The 21,125-nt window shown below is 25.5% G+C and overlaps 2 protein-coding genes across 2 annotated transcripts; both read left to right on the forward strand.

The window, feature by feature from the left end:
• Positions 1-7,642: 7,642 nt before the first annotated feature.
• Positions 7,643-13,534, forward strand: LOC105620042 (sodium channel protein Nach-like). The gene is made up of 6 exons (XM_012201552.1): positions 7,643-7,781; positions 9,180-9,243; positions 9,576-9,750; positions 10,207-10,352; positions 12,497-12,632; positions 13,232-13,534. Exons 1-6 carry the CDS (start codon positions 7,643-7,645, stop codon positions 13,532-13,534), a joined length of 963 nt encoding a protein of 320 aa, XP_012056942.1.
• Positions 13,535-14,063: 529 nt separating this feature from the next.
• Positions 14,064-18,814, forward strand: LOC105620134 (degenerin del-1-like). Its single transcript, XM_012201642.1, has 4 exons — positions 14,064-14,115; positions 15,526-15,694; positions 15,787-15,893; positions 18,567-18,814. Exons 1-4 carry the CDS (start codon positions 14,064-14,066, stop codon positions 18,812-18,814), a joined length of 576 nt encoding a protein of 191 aa, XP_012057032.1.
• The last annotated feature ends 2,311 nt before the right edge of the window (positions 18,815-21,125 follow it).

Below are 21,125 nucleotides of genomic sequence, written 5' to 3' on the forward strand. Positions count from 1 at the left end.
TTTCTCTTTTCTTTTTATTTTATCGCATTGATAAAAAATATATATCTCAACAATTTTTAGGAATCGCCATCTGCTCCATTAACAGGATTAGTTTGCAATCTGCGAAAAAACTGGCGATCAATATGTGAGTTGGATTTATATACTAAATAAATGCGAATTACATTCACATATATTAAACATATCATGCATTTATGTTTATATGGATACCGATGAAATATTACTATTAAGGATATCCTTATGAGAATTCGCGTCCCTCTTATATTTTACTAGCAAACGCACATTTAAATATATATGATATGCTACTAAAGTTATTATTATATGAAAATTAAAATGTGTAACATTATTTTTTAATAATTAAATAAATGGAATTATATAATGCAAAGTTATTCGAATTACGCACTTATACAGTATAATAGATATAAATATCATATGACATAGGTTATCACGTATAATAGAGATTAAACAAAAATGCTCGATTTGAATTTTTCATCATGTTTTATTTTCAAGAAAAGATATTCATGTTGTTTTTAAATATAATTCAAAGAAAATACAATTTATTCTAAATTAAAAGATTTAATTATGAAAGACAACAAAAAAAATAATTATACTATAAGAACTGTTTTTTTCCGAAACTTTTAATAATTTTACTTTAATACATTCTTTTTATTTACGATTACAAAAAATTAATTAATAAGAAAGCAACTATAATATGAAAAAATATTATTAATATTTGTTAGTAGATCTGTTGCTAGTTTTGATAGCATTGTATTCTATGTAACGTACCGTCAACTTGTCCATTAATTTGTCCATCGAGTGAAAACTTACCAACTTTGAAAGTATTACTTTTCTCATTACAGACACCAGTTTGTCCAACTTTATATTATAAACATTGTTTTAAAATATTTTCCATAGTATAATATAATAATATACTTTAACGTATTATAAAAATATATGAATAACATATGAAATATGTTATGTTATTGAATAATGTGGACATCAATTAGTCAAAGAAAATCATGCATTTTTTGTCTTCGCTACTATATATTAAAAATATCCTTGAAACACATATGTATCATATGTGACTTTAATTGAAATACAATATTTTTTAAAAAAATTAGTTCTAATGCAAAAGTCACGAACCGATCAGTCGATGAAATTCTCAATTTGATAATGCAGCTGGGCAATCTCTATGTTTCTATGATGGTCATAGATAATAGCAATGATGTGGAATTAGATAAACTTTTAACAACTTATTACAACGGGTCTTATGATGTCGCTCAAATAATGAAAACTGTACGTATGTAAACTCAATCAACATCTTATTTCAAATATGTGATATAAAGTTATACTTACAAAAACACTTTTATTAGACTTTTCTTATAAATATACAAATATACGTGTAAACTTCTTTTAATTGCGTAATAATTAGATAACTGATAATGCAAATTGTATAAATTGTATAAATTTTATTGTTTAGTATAATAATAGAAATTAAATTCAAATCTGTCTAATTTTAAATGCAAATTTCTTCGAAAAGCGTGATCCCATCTAGGCCTATCTTTCTCGCGAGTACTCTCTGTCTAAATTTATCTTCCTAATTTTCCATCTTCTAGTGATTTTAATAAATACTATTTGCAGACAAACACGTTTACTTTTCTGCGTTTTAAATAAAAGATTTCCTCCAAAGAGCAAAATATTATTTACTTCGCAGCTGTCAGCTACCGTTGTTATTGCTTATATAAAAAAATTGAAGATTTACAATACATATTGTGTATTTACATTTTTCAGTTGACGCCACAATGTTCGACGACGTTATTGAAATGTATGTTGCATGGAATCGACAGAAATTGTTCAGAGCTTTTTGAGTTCGCAAAACGCAGGACGGGTACTGTTGCACCTTCAATTATGTGCGTGAAAGAAACGACATTCCCGAATAAGTATCTCGTGCTTTCAAAATGTATTTCCGGGAAGCATACAACACGTAGTAATTTAACTACTTATTCGACTAATTTGCCTACGTATAGACATGTTGCCGCGATCTTGGCATTCAGCGAAATACTGCAAATTCTCTATTTAAAAAGCTAGATATTAACTGATGGAGTTATCATGAAATTATTCAAGAAAATTTCTGATTAAAATAATTTTATTTTAATTAATATATTAGACTTTAAAAACATAAAAATTTTCTTAACAAAATATACTTTTAATTTGAAATTTAAACCAAGATCACCGGTAAAAACGGAATCAATCTGTAGACTTTCCATCGATTAAAATCGGCGATCCTCTTTTGTTTTGCACCATAAAATTAAAAATTTTAATCTAAAATCATTGATTGACGAAATTTTGATAATAATAACAAGTATATCTAAATCGCAACATAAACTAGATATATTAAAATCATCTTAAAGATATTTTAAGACACTGTACATTTTGATTTTAGATAAGTTCCATTTTTTTTTAATGTACTAATGTTATACCGATTGCATCAAAATTACACCATTTTTCAGTACATAAATATAACATAAATATAACAATATATTATGCATATATAGTATATAATTATAATAAAAAATATGATTAAAAAACACAATATACAGGAACAGAGAACAAGAAATTTTAGAAAGCATCTATTCTAGTATACATGGTTTCTCATAGGTTGAAATTTGTCATTTCCTGTTCCTATTGCCTGTGCTTTTTATTATGTTTCCATAAATAGAATCGATTCTAGTTCTAAGATCAATGACGAAGTGACAGGTATCATCAGCGATTGGAAATAAAACTAGGACTTTATTTTTTCTTTAATTTTTATATGATTAATAAAGACAGACATTATATTGCATTTGCGTTTACTTCAAAAATTATAATTGTTATGAAACTATAAAGTCTATGTCTCAAAATGGCAAACCATCGAGATATGTTATCCATATATCAGTAGATATGCATTGATTTCCCAGATTGGAGGTTAGACATAGGTTGACAATCTAAGTCTAACAAACAATGAAAAACAATGAAACAATGAAAAACATTATTTCGAAGCCTCTCCAAAGAAGATTTGGGTCCAATTTTGGAACATTGAATGAAATAGATCAATTTAACGCGAGAAATCCATGTAAATGTCACAAGTTTATTAAATATAATTAATTTAAGCTCAGACTTTAAACTGTGATATATCAACAATGTAATTATTGTAATATATGGTATCATATATGCTAATATGAATACTGCAGAAAATTCTAAGTATAATATCGCATTGTTTTTTATTATTTTATTGATTAATGCTGTCAAAAAATGATTTGTGATATTTGTTATATTGTTAATATTTATTAATACAGACATTCCGCATTTAAGAAATTAAACTTTGTTTGATATATAATGTCTATTAATGCAAAGAATTATTAATGTAATTGTAAAAAATAAAATGTTAAAACTTGTAACACATAAAATATAGTATTTTAAAATTTTCAGCTTCTTTTTTATCTCAAAAATCATGCGATACATTAATGCCTATGTATTGCACACTTATAATTATGATACATTATTATGATACATATTATCGGGAAAACGATGAATGTTATAGTTTTATATTATGCGATAACAAGAGATGGCGCAGTATAGTAGCAAAATAATAATTATATAAAATAATAACATAAAAAGTAGAAAAATAATAATAACAAAATATCATATGCACGATCTGATTTTGCTATTTCCTTTTATCATAACGGGAATCAAGATGCACGAATCGCACGCGCAGTTCCCAAGGCTCAATGTAAATCGCAATTTACGATATCATTTACGTCGCACAAGTGCTCAGGATATTATTATACCTGCGCCGTCCGTAATACAGTATAATTGCATTTCGGGAGTTTTCATTTTGTGTTGTACATTTGATTATAAAATTTTCTTTCATTTGGTATAATCGGTTGCGCGGGTTTTACGATTATTAAAGCAAGTGAATTGTATATACTACCACTCAAAAGATTATAATTGTTATAAATCTATTAATTTATTATATTTTATTTTTTCACGATTGCTGTTAGAATTTTGCAAAATTTAGATCGTTGTATAATTGTTTGATAAATAATTGTTTGACTTTGAAATATATTCTAAGAGTAAATATTCTCTGCCTGCAAAATTGCATAATGCATCTATAATTGAATTCATTTTTATTTATATATCTCTTGGTCTTGCATCTTGGTCCATATTTATAAAATAGAAGCCAATTGATAAAGGTAAGTACATACAGAGTGCGTCACCAAATTTGGACAAATTTCAATTTAAATTTTCTGCTATATTATGCCTCTGCCAGAGGTTGTTGTTGGTATTCAAGAAAGCATGATGCTTTTAGTAAACAGTCATATTTTCTAATGGCCGCGATAAAACTAAGTATAATCGAAGAGCCGCGAACATCGAAGGCCTTCGCGCTGGGCGCTCAGCAACGAAAATAATTCGATTCTTTGGATACCCGAGATATTTATGACGTTGTGGCAAAATATACGGTTTTAGAAATCCAAGGTTCCAGTATATCAGCGAGGAAGAGTCACTCGAAAAAACGCATTGCGAGGATTCCCGCAGTCGTTGAAAGGACTCAAGTGCTAATTTTGGATGACCCAAGACAATCGTTGCGAAAATTAGCATCGATTTTTGGTGTAAGTCAAACAATGCGTCGAATTGCCGAGGAGGACCTTCGATACAAATCGTACACATTGAAGATACGACAAATGCTCTTTGAGGACAAGCCGAGTTGCTCGCCTCGGCTCCCATTCTGACTTCCCAACAGCCTAGATTTAAATCTCTTGGACTTTTACGTATGGAGTATAATTGAAAGGATCACAAACAAGTCTCAGTATTTCAATGTGATGTCCGTTAAGGACCGCTATTGAGACAGCATTCGTTGACATAGACAGTGCTACATTACATCGTGCATGCGAATGTTTCAGACCGACAATACAGATCGTCATTCAAGCTAATAGTATATCAATTAATTGTGTTCTACTAGGATCCTCCAAGTGTAAATGTAAAAGGATTTTTTAATATTTAACTTTTCATTAAAAACATTTGAAGAAATTGTTCGATTTGTCCGGATTTTGGTAATACCCTATATATTATAGAATGGTTGGTCAAGAAATATGAGTAATATAAAGTATGGTTTATCATAAATTTTATTTTTGAATCTGAATTAATTAAAAATTGTAATTTTACAAATATTTGCGAGACCAATATTTTAATTCAATATTTTTATGCATCGTTATATTTATACAGTGATTGATAATTAAGTACTCCAAAAGAATTTAAAGTATGATTACTCAGATTAATTCAAGAGATGGACTTCATATTATCATATGTCCAAAAAACGGCATAGTTTCAAAGATATAAAATTAAAAGACAAATTTTATTTTTTTCTAAAATTTTGAAAACTACTCAAGATATTTTGTTAAAACATTAAACATATAAAATTTCATCAAAATAATCCAAATTATTTTTGAAATACATATATAGAAAAGAAACTTATTTAGAAAAAATTTTTTATTCAATTTTGACATTTTGTATGTTTAAAATTAAGCCGTTGGAATATATACAAGTCATATCAAATTTTCGGCTTTATCTAATATGAAAAATTTTTCTTTAAAACCTTTTAGAGTGCTTAACTATCATCTTGTACGGAATAGAAAAAAAGGTTTTCAATAATTCTTACTAGATTTTTTATTATGATTATTTTTTTAAATCTTATGAATAATCTAATTTCAAGATCAATTTAAAAACTTGCATATATGCAATAATGTGAATAGTACATTATATCTTAAATAATTATTTAAGCCTGGAACTAATTTCTGTTATATGTGTTAAAAACAGATAATAAATGATGTTGAAAAATGAGGATGAAAAAGATAAAGTTAAACCTAAAAACAATACTTTTATCAAGCAAGCATGGATGACAAAAATTTCGGAGAATTCGCGCTTGAAGACTATATTAAAGTATTTAAAATTGTATTGTAGTTATTCCAGTATAAACAGCTTAAAATATCTTATCGATTCTCAAAGACCTTGGTTTGAGAGGTAAATTCAACCAAAATCACATTTATTTACAGTATGATTAGTGTATGCACAATTAAATACAGGATTATGTAGGAATTTCTATATACATATAAAGGCAAAAATTTATATAAGTATCATAAAAGACTTGCTGCTAAATTTGACTTTTCAAAACAAAAATTTTTTTTAACCTTTGCTTTAATTAATAATGAGCTTTAATTTTATTAAATATAAAATATTTAATATGTAAAACTAAAGATGGATAAAAGAAAGGAGTAGAAATATCATATTCAAGAATTAATTCAGATAATATGCAAACATTATTGTTGTTGGACATCAAAATGACATATGAATTTAGTTTGCTACTTGGGAAACACACAATACTTTTAAATTATTGTTTATAAATTTAATTAATATATTGTTGTATAATTAGGATTTAATATACAAAAACATTAATTTAAAAAATATGATATTATTATTATTAAAATAATGTCATATGAAGAACGTAACTTTGAAAAAAAGTAATAATTCGTAAAAATAATAATTCCAAAAATAAAAAAATTTTTTATATTTATGTGTGTCTGTATACTATGCGTATCTTTTTATACTTTTCTTGTTTTTCAGATATACTATAATTAATTTTTAATTTAAAATGATAATCCTTAAACTGCACACTATTTTATTTGTATCTTTGAAATTACTCTAAATTACGCGCAACATTAACGTTTTATATTTAAAGGGTCTTAGTACGATAAAATTTTGCTTCAACAGGATTTATGCAGGATGTTGCTCACTCATTTAACAAACTCGCGCTCGAAAGCCAATTCGTATAATATATAATATAATACGATTATCGTGTCTTTATTTTAGCAATGATAAAAGCGATTTAAGCAGACTTGCACATAAGTTGCATATATATATATATATATATAGGCGGAATGTATGTGATTAAAGTTATACAGTTTAATGAGATATTTTTCTCAAAATTAACTGCAGAAATTTTATAAACAGAGAAATTTTAAGATTAATGGTTTATACGAATTAAAATATCCGCAAATCACTATCCTATTCCATACACTTTGCAAAAAGAAGAAAGACAAAGAAGAAAAGAAAAACAAACACATATTTTTCAAAAAGGAGAAAAAAAAGAAAACGAAAAAAATGTAATTCCAGAAAATGCCAGAATTATCATAATATGGTATTGTTAGTTAATTTAATGTAACTTTGCGCATGACAACGTCATGTTAATAGCGCGGTGCGAATTGAGCAATGAACATGTTGTGATATATGAGTGAGAATCAATTGTTCAATGTTGCTTGGCTTACAACACGTAAATCTACTGAATCTACTCTTGCTTTACTCTTACCTCTATTGTTGTGTCTTTGAACTTAAAAATATAAATAAAATAAGCAAGTAAATAATAAAAAAGTAAAAATAAATCAATAAGGTATTATTGATTTATTTTACTTGCTTATTTTATTTATATTTTTTTAAAAGTTCAAAGACATAACAATAGAGATAAGAGTAAAGAGTAGATTTATTTAGAGTTATACCTAACCACTTTAATAATGTCATTTTTGCACTTGTGTAATTAAATATATCTTTCAGAATTATGTGGGTTATTATACATTGCATAATTATATCTGTTTTGGTGAGTATGGTTTATGCTTCCTATCAACAATTTGAGTTAAAACCTTTAGTAACTTCCATGGAGGCAAATGATATTGAAACGACTAAGATATTCTTTCCAGGTATATCAAGATTAAGATATTTCCTTAACTTGTATGTGTGCATGCAATTTATTTATGAAGATTTATTTTAAATAATAGATTGATTTTTAATAATATAATATACTAATAAATAGTTTATTTAATTAGGATTATTTATCTTCTAAAAGATAAACATTTTCCTGAATTGAATCACTCGTAATAATTACGAAAATATTCAAATTGATGTATTTATACATATATATTCAAGTAAAGAAGCTTTTTTTGTTATAGATATTAAAATTAAATAAGAAATAGTGTTTCAAGATACAAAAAATATAGAGAATTAATAGAATAAATAAATAAATTAAATGTATTAAAAGAATCAAACAAATCATTGACAATTGTAGACAAAAAGTAAATTTTTAATTAATATATACATGCAAATATATATATAGTATATATAGTAATTTAAGATTAAATTATTTAAACATTAAAAGTCCAGCTTCGATCATTATAGGCATTTAATTTTTAGTATTGATTGTTCTCACATATGTGATCTAACATAAAGATTCTTAATATTGTTTTTTTTATCTTTTTTATTTTTAATATATACATATAAACATCTTCTTTTTTTATAAACATGTGTTTTTGTTTTGATAAACCTTTCTCTTTAACACAATCCCAAATAATCTCCGAGTGATCTTGATCTTTCTGTTATTCATTTAAAAGTTGTTAACAAAACAATTTTTACGAATTATTTATATGAAATTTATGAATTGTACGCAATTTTAGTATAATTTTAGTATAATGCGTTTTATATATTAAATCTTCACTTAAAAACATAAATTTCTGCTTTAAAAACGCAAAAATTATGTAAAAATATGTTTTGTTAAAATTATGATTTGTTAATAATAAAAGTACAAATTAGGTAGTACATAATAAGAGTTTTTTGCGTGATAATCAGTGCGAAATAAATGTCTTTATTATAAAATATCTGTACTCCAAATTAAAAATATTCATATATGTTTTTCGGTTCTGCTTCGAACCACCTTCAGTACATTAAATAAAAGTCTTTCTATCTTTTCATGATGAAAACGGAAAAGTAACAAATCAATGTTCCTGTTTAATTGATACGTAGTTTAAAAGTTAAGTGATAACGAATAAATTATACGAATTAGAGATCGTTGTTTTGAAATACACGTGTATAAGTGTACACGTGTAATTAATTATACATATATCCATGTTTCAATCCGTGTAATTTTTAATACAGGTACACGGATATTAAAATACACGAGTACACATATCGAAGTACATGGTTTAAAAGATACATATATCCATATATTTCAACATATGGTTACACCGTATATCATTTTCTATTTTCCCTTTTCTTTTTTTTATTTTGTCGCATTTATAAAAAATGTATACCTCGATATTTTTCAGGAATTGCTATCTGCTCCATTAACAGAATTAGTTTGCAATCCGCGAAAAAATTGGCGACCAATATGTAAGTATTTGTATACTAAATAAATGCAAATTGCGTTCACATATATTAAACACATCATGCATTCGTGTATATACCGACGAGATATTATTAAAGACCGACATCCTTCGGAATCCTGTTATATGATTAATTCGCGTCCCTGTTATATGATTTATTAGCAAACGCACATTTAAATATGAAACATGTTATACTATTGAATAATGTAGATATTACGTGGTCAAAGAAAGTCATGCATTTTTTGTCCTTGTTACTATATATTAAAGATATTCTTGAAAAATATGTATTATATATGATGACTTTAATTGATATATTTATGATATTTCTTTTTAAACTAGTTCTAACGCAAAAATCACAGATCGATCAGTCGATGAAATTCTCAATTTGATAATGCAGCTGGGTAATCTTTATGTTTCTATGATGGTCATAGATAATAGCAATGATGTGGAATTAGATAAACTATTAACAACTTATTATAACGGATCTTATGATGTCACTCAGATAATGAAAACTGTACGTATGCAAACTTAATCAATATCTTATTTCAAATTTGTGATATACATATACGTGTAAACTTCTTTTAATTGTGTAATAATTAAGTAACTGATAATACAAATTGCTTAATTTTTATTGTTTAGTAATATAATAATAGAAATTAAATTCAAGCTTGTGCTCTAATTTTAAATGCAAATTTCTTCGAAAAATGATCCCATTACATTTATATCGATCTTTTTTGTAAGTATTCTCTGTCTAAATTTATCTCCCTAACTTTCAATCTCCTAATGATTCTAATAAATAAAAACGATTTATGCAGACAACGTTTATTTTTCTGCACTTTAAATAAAAGATTTCCTTCAAAGAGCAATCAAAATATTATTTACACGGTACTTCGCATGTCATCCATCATTGTTATCGCATATAAAATATTGTCGGAGATTACAATACATATCGTGTATTTACATTTTCCAGCTAACACCACAATGTTCGACGATGTTATTAAAATGTATATTGCATGGAATCGACAGAAATTGTTCAGAGCTTTTTGAGTTTCGCAAAACGCAGGACGGATACTGTTGCACCTTCAATTACGTGCGTGAAAGCGACGACATTCCCGAGTGAGTATCCCGTGCTTTCAAAATGTATTTCCGGGAAGCATACAACATGTAGTAAGTTAATTATTTATTCGATCAGTTTGCCTACGTAGGCAGCGCAGAATGACATTTCAGAATGGGTAAATGAAGATATCCTCAAAAAAGATCTCAAATGTCTATAAAACTATTGCCTACAGTTTCTTTTGTACACAATTATATTGTACATAAAGTATTCCATACAGGACAAAAATTAATCTAAATAACTACATTGTTGTAATCTCGAAATCGAGACTTCGAAAACAATTGAAAATCAAATGAAATTACGTGTAAGTGAAGTTCGATTAAGATTATATAAGAAGTCTCATTCGAGAGGATTACCTCCGCCCGCCTAAAAAAAAATCTACTACAAAGAATTGGTCTCAGATAATTTTATAACGTAACTTTGAAATATGTGTAGGCAAGATGGCTCTTGCGAGGCATAGAATTTTCACTTCTGGACTCTATGTTATGGTATCGAGCGGCATGGAATCCATTACTTTTTAGCGCTTATTTTCCTTTTAAAGATTTTTTAGATGCAATATGGTATGTGCAATATGCTGTGTGTAATATCATTATGTGCAAACAATTAAGCTGTAGATTTCGTTTTGTAAGCAACTGGAGCCCTCTCTTCCCAGAAGCTATCATAATGTACTATATAAAAATGTTCTACGAGTGCCATTTATACAAAAATGTTCTATTATTTATAAAAAATTGTTTTATTTATGTTATTTTATTATATTTTATCACTATATTTTATCACTATATTTTGACAATAAATATATTGTTATTTTTTAAAAATTAATTATTTTAAATATTTTCTCATCACATATTTAAAAGTGACAAATTGACATCAATTGAATCATAACACACTACAATACTAAATAATTTTCAATGTTTGTTGATTATTGATCATAGTATATCAATAATATTGCAGGAAAATACTGCTGTTTATCTTAATCTTTTTGTACACGCGATGCATTAACTTCCACTAGGAGAAAAATCGATCTTTTATATAAAATAATTCATGAGTACTTAAAAAAAATTTATTTCCATATTCATATTATAATTAAAATGAAAATAAATTTTTTTTAACAGATATTTAGGAATCAATTTTTAATCAAAAAAAACTTATTTAAAATCATAAAATGTTCTCTTATCTTTATATTCCAAAGTATGTAATATTAAGTATGTAATATATAATATTGTATAAACATTAAAAAGTATTATAACAAAATTTACTTTAATTTATAAAATTGCTACATCTGTTTAGTATAAGTATACATTGAAAGATTAAAAATAATTTTGGCGCGCAATTGTAGAACTGGATATGTACATAATATTTAAAATCAAAGCTAAAACGTTTTTTTTAGCACAAGATGCAACTTAAACTGATAAGAGCTTTTTATTACTGGATTTTATTACTGAATTCGAATTGCACTAAGTTAAGAATAATTAATATTTATAAATATTTTAATAATGTTTCAGCGATATTAAGATATATTATCTAGGGTATTATATAAGCATATGATCTCTACAGAGGTCATTACTCTTGTAATATTAAAAAATATTATATGGTAATTTCGAAATATTATAATAACATTATTTTAATTTCTTAATAATATTCGTATAACATTCTAAGAATATTTTGTGCTTATAGGGAAGTCGCTTAGAAATTATTATTACAGAATTATTATTACAGTATTACAGTATTATAATTGATTTATATATTTACATCAACAAAGAATTAAAAAAAATACTAGTTATACTAAAGAATTACTGCTGGCTGAATGACCTTGCTTTCTGAAGTAATACAGTGGGTCTGTTTTTGTGGCTAAAGTAATTACACTTTTGTAACTTAAAGTGAAATATAGGTGTGCCAATTTTTTTTTTGATAAAACTTTATCAATATACAATTTTCATTTATAATATTATTTTGTATTTTTGTCAGAATTTTTCAATAAAGCATTTATTAGCTTATACATAAAATTTGTATACATAAAATTTGTTTCCTTTTTATTTGTAGAATATGCTGGTAAAATTTTGCTAAAAAACTAGGATACCCTATTGTTAAATGTTTATAAGCATCACTATTGTTTAAACAATAATTCATAGAAATTGTACTCTAACAGACTAAACAATATGATTAAATTGACAAGAGACCAGGAACGAGTGGAGACTCTCGGAATAAGAAATGGTTTATCAGTCATAATGGATTCACTTTTGGATGATAATTTTTATTCAATATTGCCCTTTAAGGGTTGGAAAGTAAGTAGAAACAACATCATATTATGTTAATTAATTGAAAAAGTAAAACAGTGATCTTTAATTATATTCTACATTTTTAGAACGACTTACAGTCGCTATAATTAAATCTGCTATCAAGCAAAAATTATCGTTCATTTTATAATAATGCCAGAATTGGAACAGTCATAGTTACTTATAACGGATTAGAAAAGTCATTTGTTACCGGAAAAAATCTCGCAATTTATAACTTGTTACTCTTGCACTTTCTGCAGGGGAATTAATATATTTAATTTCTCATAAGAATGACTTGAAATATACAAGTCGGAACACATGCGGATATATGTATATTAAAATATTATTTTATTAGAAATAGATTTTTAAACCTTTTTATTATTGTACTTGTGCACAAAGTATCGCGCTGACTCTTACTTCTCAATATATTGTTGTCTGTAATTTAATTAAATTTAAAAAGGTCTGGTGTGCGTGCATGTGCGCGCGCGCGCGAGAAAGGAGAGAGAAGAGAGAGAGAGAGAGAGAGAGAGAGAGAGAGAGAGAGAGAGGGGGGGGAGTCAGAGAAAAAGAGAAAAATTTAGTAAAACTAACATTCATTGAGTTTTTAGGTGACTGTGTTCAATCCTACTGATTATCCAGATATGATCAGTGGTGGTGTTACGGAGGTATTCGCAATGCCTCAATACGAAACATATCTGAATGTGGAAGCAACGCTTTTTAGCAGTAGTCAGACCATTATAAATTTACCCAGAAATAAACGTAACTGTATATTTTCAGATGAAACAATTTTTTCAAATATTACAATGTATACTTATAGCGATTGTATCGTCGATTGTAAGATTAATGACATACAGAAGTTCTGTGGATGCAGACCATTCATTTATCCACGTCGTGGCAAGAAAGAATGTTAGTAAAAGCATGTTATTAATTTTTTCAATTGTTTATCCTTTCAATCATTGTTAATAATCTTGATTCTCAAAAAGTCAAAATGTTTTGACCTTCCGTCACTCATTACTAAAAAGTTATTAATAAAATAATTTTTATATAAGTAGAACATAATTTCTGAAACAAACAAGATAGAGAAAAGTCTTCTATTATGAGATAGGCTATCTAATATAAGATAGCGGTGTTTCTGCTAAATTAATAAATGCTATCTATTGGTTCCACCATGAATTTATTGCTCTTAGATTGAAAAGTATTTAATAGAAAATTTATTATTAGATCATGTCTGTAGTCATTGTAAAACAAGATTTTAAAATGTGGATATTTTCAAGTTTCATTGAGATGAGCATTTGAACCTTATTTATTGTTTAATAAATAAATAGCAATAAATAAATAAATAATTAGCAATAAATTCTTCGTGTAGTAATAGAATAAAGTCGTACTAATAGAAAAATACGGGATTTGTTGAATTGTTTAGTTACAGTAAATTAGATGATTATGAAACCAAGGCGTGGAAATCGAGAGATCAGGGTATTCCTCCCTACTCAGGGTATTCCTAATATAAAATAACTCATGCTCCTATGTTATAGTGAAAATCGTTACTAAAATATAAATGTTATACACTAATAAAAAAGACAACCAGAATAAACATCGAGTCTATATCTGCAATATTTGATTTCAATTACCTGAAAACGAGTTTGGATATTATCAATCGCAGACTCATTTTTCGCGCATGCTGACTGTGTTTGTTTATATTTTAGAAACATTAAATAAAGTTTTTTAATACTAATTTTAATACTGATATATTTTGTGTTTTACTATCGATTTCTTGCAGCATCTCATATTAGAAAATTTTTTTACTTTGCGATTTGCTCACTTTTTACATTCTTCAATTTCTTTAATTTTCAGAAAAAAATGGAATTTGAATTAAATTTTATGTAACGTTATCTTAAAGCTTATTAAATTTCCTTCAAAATGACTTATTATTTTTTTAAATTCTGTCTATAGACTTCTAGCATTTACACAAAATGAACTTGGTATCTTACAATAGGGGCCTTCCCTCTATATGTATATATTTTAACAAAATATATGAGATGAATCTCGTGTTTCACGTTATATTTCCGCGAATATTGAGCGATTATGACATGAGATGCATGTTGTTTTAGTCCATTTTGGAGTAAAAGATCATTATGTAAATTATTTAGCAGAATTTATGTTTAAAAAACGGTGTGGTTTTAACGAAAGAATACCATATAACATAGTGACTTACTTATATAAGTAATATTCATTATAACTAATGTTGTAGCAACTATCAGTGAATGAAATATAATATTTTCTCGAAAAAATGTTAACATTTTTTTAACAAAAAATGTTAAAAATGTTATTATGTGCTAAATGTGACGACGTGTTTTCTTTTCAATGTTATTATTTTGAGTTGTAATCCTAATACGTATGTACAAATAATGCGAAATCTTCTTAAATATCAAGATCAACATCAAGGTCACTCAGAAGTCATTTTTGAGGGCTTGATTGTATAAAGGGAATTATATTATTACTTAGTTGTAAAAACAATACGATTCTTTAAAATGCTTTATAAAAACGAAATTTTTATTTTATTTATATAATTTTGTCCTTTGTACAGATTAATTTTACAAATATTCTTTATTTGAGACTATTATTATACTTAATATGTAATATATAAATATATAAATATGTATGTATATGTTTTGTTATATTTCAGATTCATGGCGTATTTGCAATATCACGGACTTCCAATGCTTAACTAAGTATAAATGTAAACATTTTATTATATTATTAATAATAAAAACAGTTGCTTTTTTACATAAGCAATTTGAAAATTTTAATGTTTATATTACCTATAACATATTATATAAATAAATGTATAATAATGATTATGTTATTTATACTCTATATACTGATCCTTTATTTTCTGGAATAGCTAAACGATTGACGATTTTCCCTTACGAGGATGATCACAGTATTTTTTACGAAGAAGGAGATAATACTTTACATTGTTTACATTGTTACCCTGCCTGCAATGATACTAATTATGATATATTAAGTTGGAGAAATCTCATCATTCACGGTATATTTGAATCCAACTTATTGTAAGCATGGCATTTCTATTGGTATAAAAAATAAAATTCTTTTTGAAGATCGTTTCTAAACAAGACGTCGAAATATTTTTGTTTAATTTCAGTCCGAATTACAAAATTACTAATGAAGGAGTGCTGCATGTATACTTTTCCCAATACGGCACAATCAAATTGAATCAAGATGTGTCTTCTTACTGGTATAATCTTTTAAGTAAGTACAGATTGTTAAGAAATCATACTTATGAATGGGAGTTTAAATGTAAATTTTTACAATTCAAATTTTTACATGTCTTTATTAGATTAAACTTTTCAAAAAAATTTATAAACTCAATCTATTTTGAATGTAGGACCAATCATAGAAATAAGATTCTTTCTTTTATTCAATTCTTTCAGAAATAATATAATTATGAATTATTTTACTTAGTGTTTCTTTAAAATTTATTCTAATAATTATTTCTTAAGGCGGAAGCCATAATAATTTTTAACAAATAATTGTTTGTAAAATGAATAAAATTGATAAATGCAAGGAATGTAAAAGATATACAAAATTGTTCAAGGTTTAATTGAATTCCCTCTTATAGTATAAATTGTATAAATATAAATACTTAGTGCCGATCATTGATATATTTAATATTACAGCACTATCTTGTATATAATTAGATGTTTGAAGAAATAACTCTAATTTGCAATATTTGCATATTGCAGAAGAAGTAAATGTAGAGAACGTTTTATTCAGTATGTAAACTATAATCGAATCTTTTTATAGTTTTGTATCTTTTCCTACAAAACATATGAATAAGATATACACATGATCAAAGCTAGAATGAAATAGAAATTTTCTCCACGTTCTTCTGTAAGATGTTCAGAGATTCTCAAAGATAGACTTTTAATTTTTTAATATTTTGTTTATGATATTTTTTTACTCTAGTCTAATTCTTGTGCAAAAAAAAGATAACATTTTATATATGTAAGGCAATTATAAAGGGCAATTTCTAATTACCGTTCAGTGCTTATTTTGCAAATATATTGCTGAAACGAGAAATGTATTTTCCGATAAACATAGAACAGTTTATTCAATTTTTCATAATCCCAAAAAAATAAAAAATAATTTGTATATAATTAATATTCGGTAAAAAAATTTTTTAATTTGTATTGGGTTGGAGGAAAAATTTAGCAGTATTTTGTTAGAAATAAAATTATATATACAATATTTTCGTTAAAAATGATAAAAATTTAAATTTAAAAAGAGGGTTTTAAAGCTTGAATATTTTTTGATTTTATGTGAGTTTTATAATTTTTATACATAAAAAATTATAAAAATTATAAAAAATGATAAAAATTTAAATTTAAAAAGAGGGTTTTTAAAGCTTGAATATTTTTTGATTTTATGTGAGTTTTATAATTTTTATACATAAAAAATTACGAGCTGAAAAAATTCTTTTTTTCACTTCGTAGATTTGTTACGTGCCAAAAAAATTTGCAAAAATTTTCGACTATTTATATCGTGAAAGTTTTCTTATAAAATCATTTTGTAAAATATTTCTATGATTTTTCGATTTTTGAATTATTTGCGAATTAAATAAAAAGAAATATTCTGATTTTGATTACTCCGTTAAAAATTATCGCCCGCGTGTAACTTGGTAATAAAAAGTCATAGGAACATTTTTTAAAAACGAATTTTCAAGAAAAACTTTAAGCTTTCACGTCTGATAGTCAAAAATTTTACAACAAATATATTTTGTATATAATATTGAGCTAACAAAATTCCACAGAATTTTTCTTCTGACCCAATATATATTATGTATATGCATTTATATAACACTATTTGTATCCATTATACTGATAAAATTAATGTGATAAAAATTTCATTCAAAATAATGTTGTTTGAAAATTTTAGATTCATTCTTAAAAAATTTGTCGTTTTAAAATTTAAACATAAATTTAGAAGTACTTTTTAAAGAATTGACATTTTAGGAATTATTTGTAATATCTGTTACGTTTTTTAAACAATATTTTTTTAAATCTAATAATTATTATTAAAAAGTAAAAAGTAATGCTAAAAAATACATTATTATGATATTTAAATAATATTAATCCTAAAAATGTCAATTTTAAAAAAGTATTTCTAAACTTTTGCTTGGAGTGTATACATATGTGTTTATATATGCGCGTATGTGTATTTACAAACTACAAAAAAATATAGCATTATATGTATTAGATCCAAAAATAAAATATTGATTATAGGATAACAAATGTGTGTAAAAAAGGGAAAAAAGAAACGGTGATATCGCTGGAAAAATCCGTTGTCTTTTTTACAACGTAAATAATTACAGAAGGATCCTTTGCTTACAAATCGATTGCTTGTAGCATCGTTTGCCTACATCACTTTTGCCGACAATTCGTTTGTGCATAAAAATTATTGCCTACAACTCGATTACTGACATACACTTTGCGCACAAATGAAAATTTCAGAAATAAAATCACATTTGCCTAGATGTATTATTATCTACCTTTATTATATTACTTACTGCTCGATTGCCTGCATATATTATTCTCTGCTTTAAAAACACAAATTCTGTGTTTTAAAATACAAACTTTTTGCTTTAAAAACACAAACTATTTTCTTATTAACTTAACATTAATTTTATATTTGTGTGCAAAGATGCATGTAGGCAATCGAGCTGTAGATGACAATTTTTGCAGTAAACGAACTGTCGATAAAAGTGATATAGACAAATGTTGTAGTCAATCGATTTTTAGGCAAAAGCCCTCTCATTCGTCATTTCATGTGCGTAATGCTTTTTAAGAATAAATATTGAAAACACATGGCTGGTTCATTTTATCCTTTCTTGCTCATCGTATCACAAAAATAATCATTTTACAGGTGATATCGGCGGTTTATGTGGCGTCTTCATCGGCTTTAGTTTCATCTCTATAGTGGAGCTTCTGTATTTCTTTGTGCTCTTGTTTTGCGATTTGTTTTGTAAAAAATCGGCCTTGCAAAAGAATGATCGCAATATTGAAATCTCACCAGACCAAACCACAGAAAAATTATATTGGAATGAACTGTTGCCGCGATCTTGGCATTCAGCGAAATACTGCAAATTCTCTATTAAAAAAGCTAGATATTAACTGACGGAGTTATTATGAAATTATTCAAGAAAATTTCCGATTAAAATATTTTTATTTTTGTCAATTAATTTATTAAATTTTAAATAAACATAAAAATTTTTTAACAAAATATATACTTTTAATTCGAAATTTAAATCAAGATTACTGGTAAAAACCGAATCAATCTGTAGACTTTTCACTCCTGCCGATTAAAATTCTCTTTTGCACTATAAAATTAAAAACTATAAAATTAAAAATTTAATCTAAAATGATCACTGATTGACGAAATTTTGGTAATAATAACATGTATATCAAAATCGCAACGTAAAACGTCTTAAAGACATTTTAAAACGCTGTATGTTTTGATTTTGGATAAGTTTTTTTTTAATGTACTAATATTATACAAATTGGATCAATACATCATTTCACAATACATAAAAGAATATAATATATACGTAAATACAATATATTATACAGTATATAATTATAATAAAAAATATGATTAAAACGTAATACACAATTCTAATATTGTCTTACAATTAGATTCTTAAAGCATAATTATTGAAATATTCCGAAATGTGTATAATAACATAATATTCACAGTTCTTATACCAGATACATTAATGACTTTTTGGTATTAAAGTTAAATTTCTTAAGAATATAAAATAAAAATTGTAAAAACATCTAATAATGTGTTAATTCGTGAAATTTTGTGTTATTATATGCATTTTGATTTCATGTAATTCGGTAGAATATAAAAATTAAACACTTAATTTCATACAATTTTACACAATTATGTTAAAATTAATACAATATTAATATGAACTTTTGCATAACAATTTCTCTAAACCTGCATCTTATATTTCTATACAGATAAATTTCAATTTCTTTATAAAATTATAAAATTAATAAAGTTTTATTTCATTGTCGACGTTACAATATCTAATATAATATATAATATATATATATATAATATATATAATATAATATATAATATATAATATAATGAATTTAGAAATTTGATTTAATCTTTATATAAATCATAATATTCATGAAACATGCACCCTCATTATATTTCATGCTATATATTTTGTTTATGGCTAAAGTTATAAAGATTGAAGACTATACAATACAAAAAATATAAATATTTCTCCATCTCCTTTATGATTCTATTTTAATCCATAATTTACATTTATATCTTGATTGTTATATATTGTTATATATTATTTATATATGTTGTATGATTATTAATATATAGAGAGATGTAATTAATATATAGAGAGATGTAAGATTTTCTTTGACATTTTTAATATTTACCAAGGAATTTATATTTTTGGTTATATACTCTAAAGATAATAGAATATTCCATGGTTCAGTTTGCATAATAGGCGATTTTTTTTTAGAGATTTTTTAATACAGAGTACCAGAGTTGTTAATGATGCACGGAGTATTCGACGACGTATGAATTTGATGCTGTTTAAGAATTTCTTACTCTGACTTAATATATAATAGACGAGACATAGAAAGAATAAGAAGTAAATAAAATTTACGGCTATGCCTTTGTTACTAATGAATAAACACGCAAAAACAGGTTTGGTTATTATACTAGAATCACGCTAAAAAAAAAACGCTTAATAATTCCTTAATGTATAATCAATAATATAAATTTTACGTATGTTATGTATATATCAATCACACTTACAATGGAAATATTAAATCTCATATACAAAATAAAAAACGTATACAATACTGCAAAGATTACAAAATCGAAAGAAAATTAAAAAAAGTAACATAGTACCGTTTTATGTATACAATATCAAGAAAGAATAATAAATTTAAGTTATTAATTAAACGAATAAAATAAAAATCTTTAATTAGTAAACACAACAAATTATTTTGTAATTTATTGTGATATGTTTCCAATAAAAATAAATTAAAGAATAACATGTTTGCAAAGTTATTCTGTCTATCTAAGTAATAGTACCTTTAATAACATTTATTTATATTGCAGTATATATTTTTAAAATTAATTTTAGATTAAACCAATACTAATATAAAAGAAATTATATTACATTGTTATCTCGTCGATATACTGCATTGTATCTCAACCATTTATATATTTTACTACTAATTATTCTCTCTATCATGACTATAGGGTCATCGTTTATACTGCTTCTAAGTATATATGTACTTTTTTTTTGAGGTTGTGAAATAGTGCACTCTTATTTTTCACTTACTGAAACCGAATGTACTTCTTTTTGAAAGATAAATCAATTAAAATTAAAAAAACTCTTTTATATTTAAAAACAAAAATGTAGAAATTGATTATATT

This window comes from Atta cephalotes (assembly GCF_000143395.1).
Source record: "Atta cephalotes unplaced genomic scaffold scaffold00024, whole genome shotgun sequence".
NCBI lineage: Eukaryota > Metazoa > Arthropoda > Insecta > Hymenoptera > Formicidae > Atta > Atta cephalotes.

What these genes read in the sequence shown, in the direction of transcription:
- LOC105620042 (XM_012201552.1), top strand. Translation starts at nt 7,643, where the DNA reads ATGTGGGTTATTATACATTGCATAATTATATCTGTTTTGGTGAGTATG. An exon ending in GAAAGCGACGACATTCCCGA is followed by an intron (nt 10,353 to 12,496) that starts GTGAGTATCCCG and finishes GTACTCTAACAG; the next exon opens with ACTAAACAATATGATTAAAT. An exon ending in TGCCCTTTAAGGGTTGGAAA is followed by an intron (nt 12,633 to 13,231) that starts GTAAGTAGAAAC and finishes TTGAGTTTTTAG; the next exon opens with GTGACTGTGTTCAATCCTAC.
- LOC105620134 (XM_012201642.1), top strand. Translation starts at nt 14,064, where the DNA reads ATGAAACCAAGGCGTGGAAATCGAGAGATCAGGGTATTCCTCCCTACT. An exon ending in GGTATTCCTCCCTACTCAGG is followed by an intron (nt 14,116 to 15,525) that starts GTATTCCTAATA and finishes TTTCTGGAATAG; the next exon opens with CTAAACGATTGACGATTTTC. An exon ending in ATATTTGAATCCAACTTATT is followed by an intron (nt 15,695 to 15,786) that starts GTAAGCATGGCA and finishes GTTTAATTTCAG; the next exon opens with TCCGAATTACAAAATTACTA.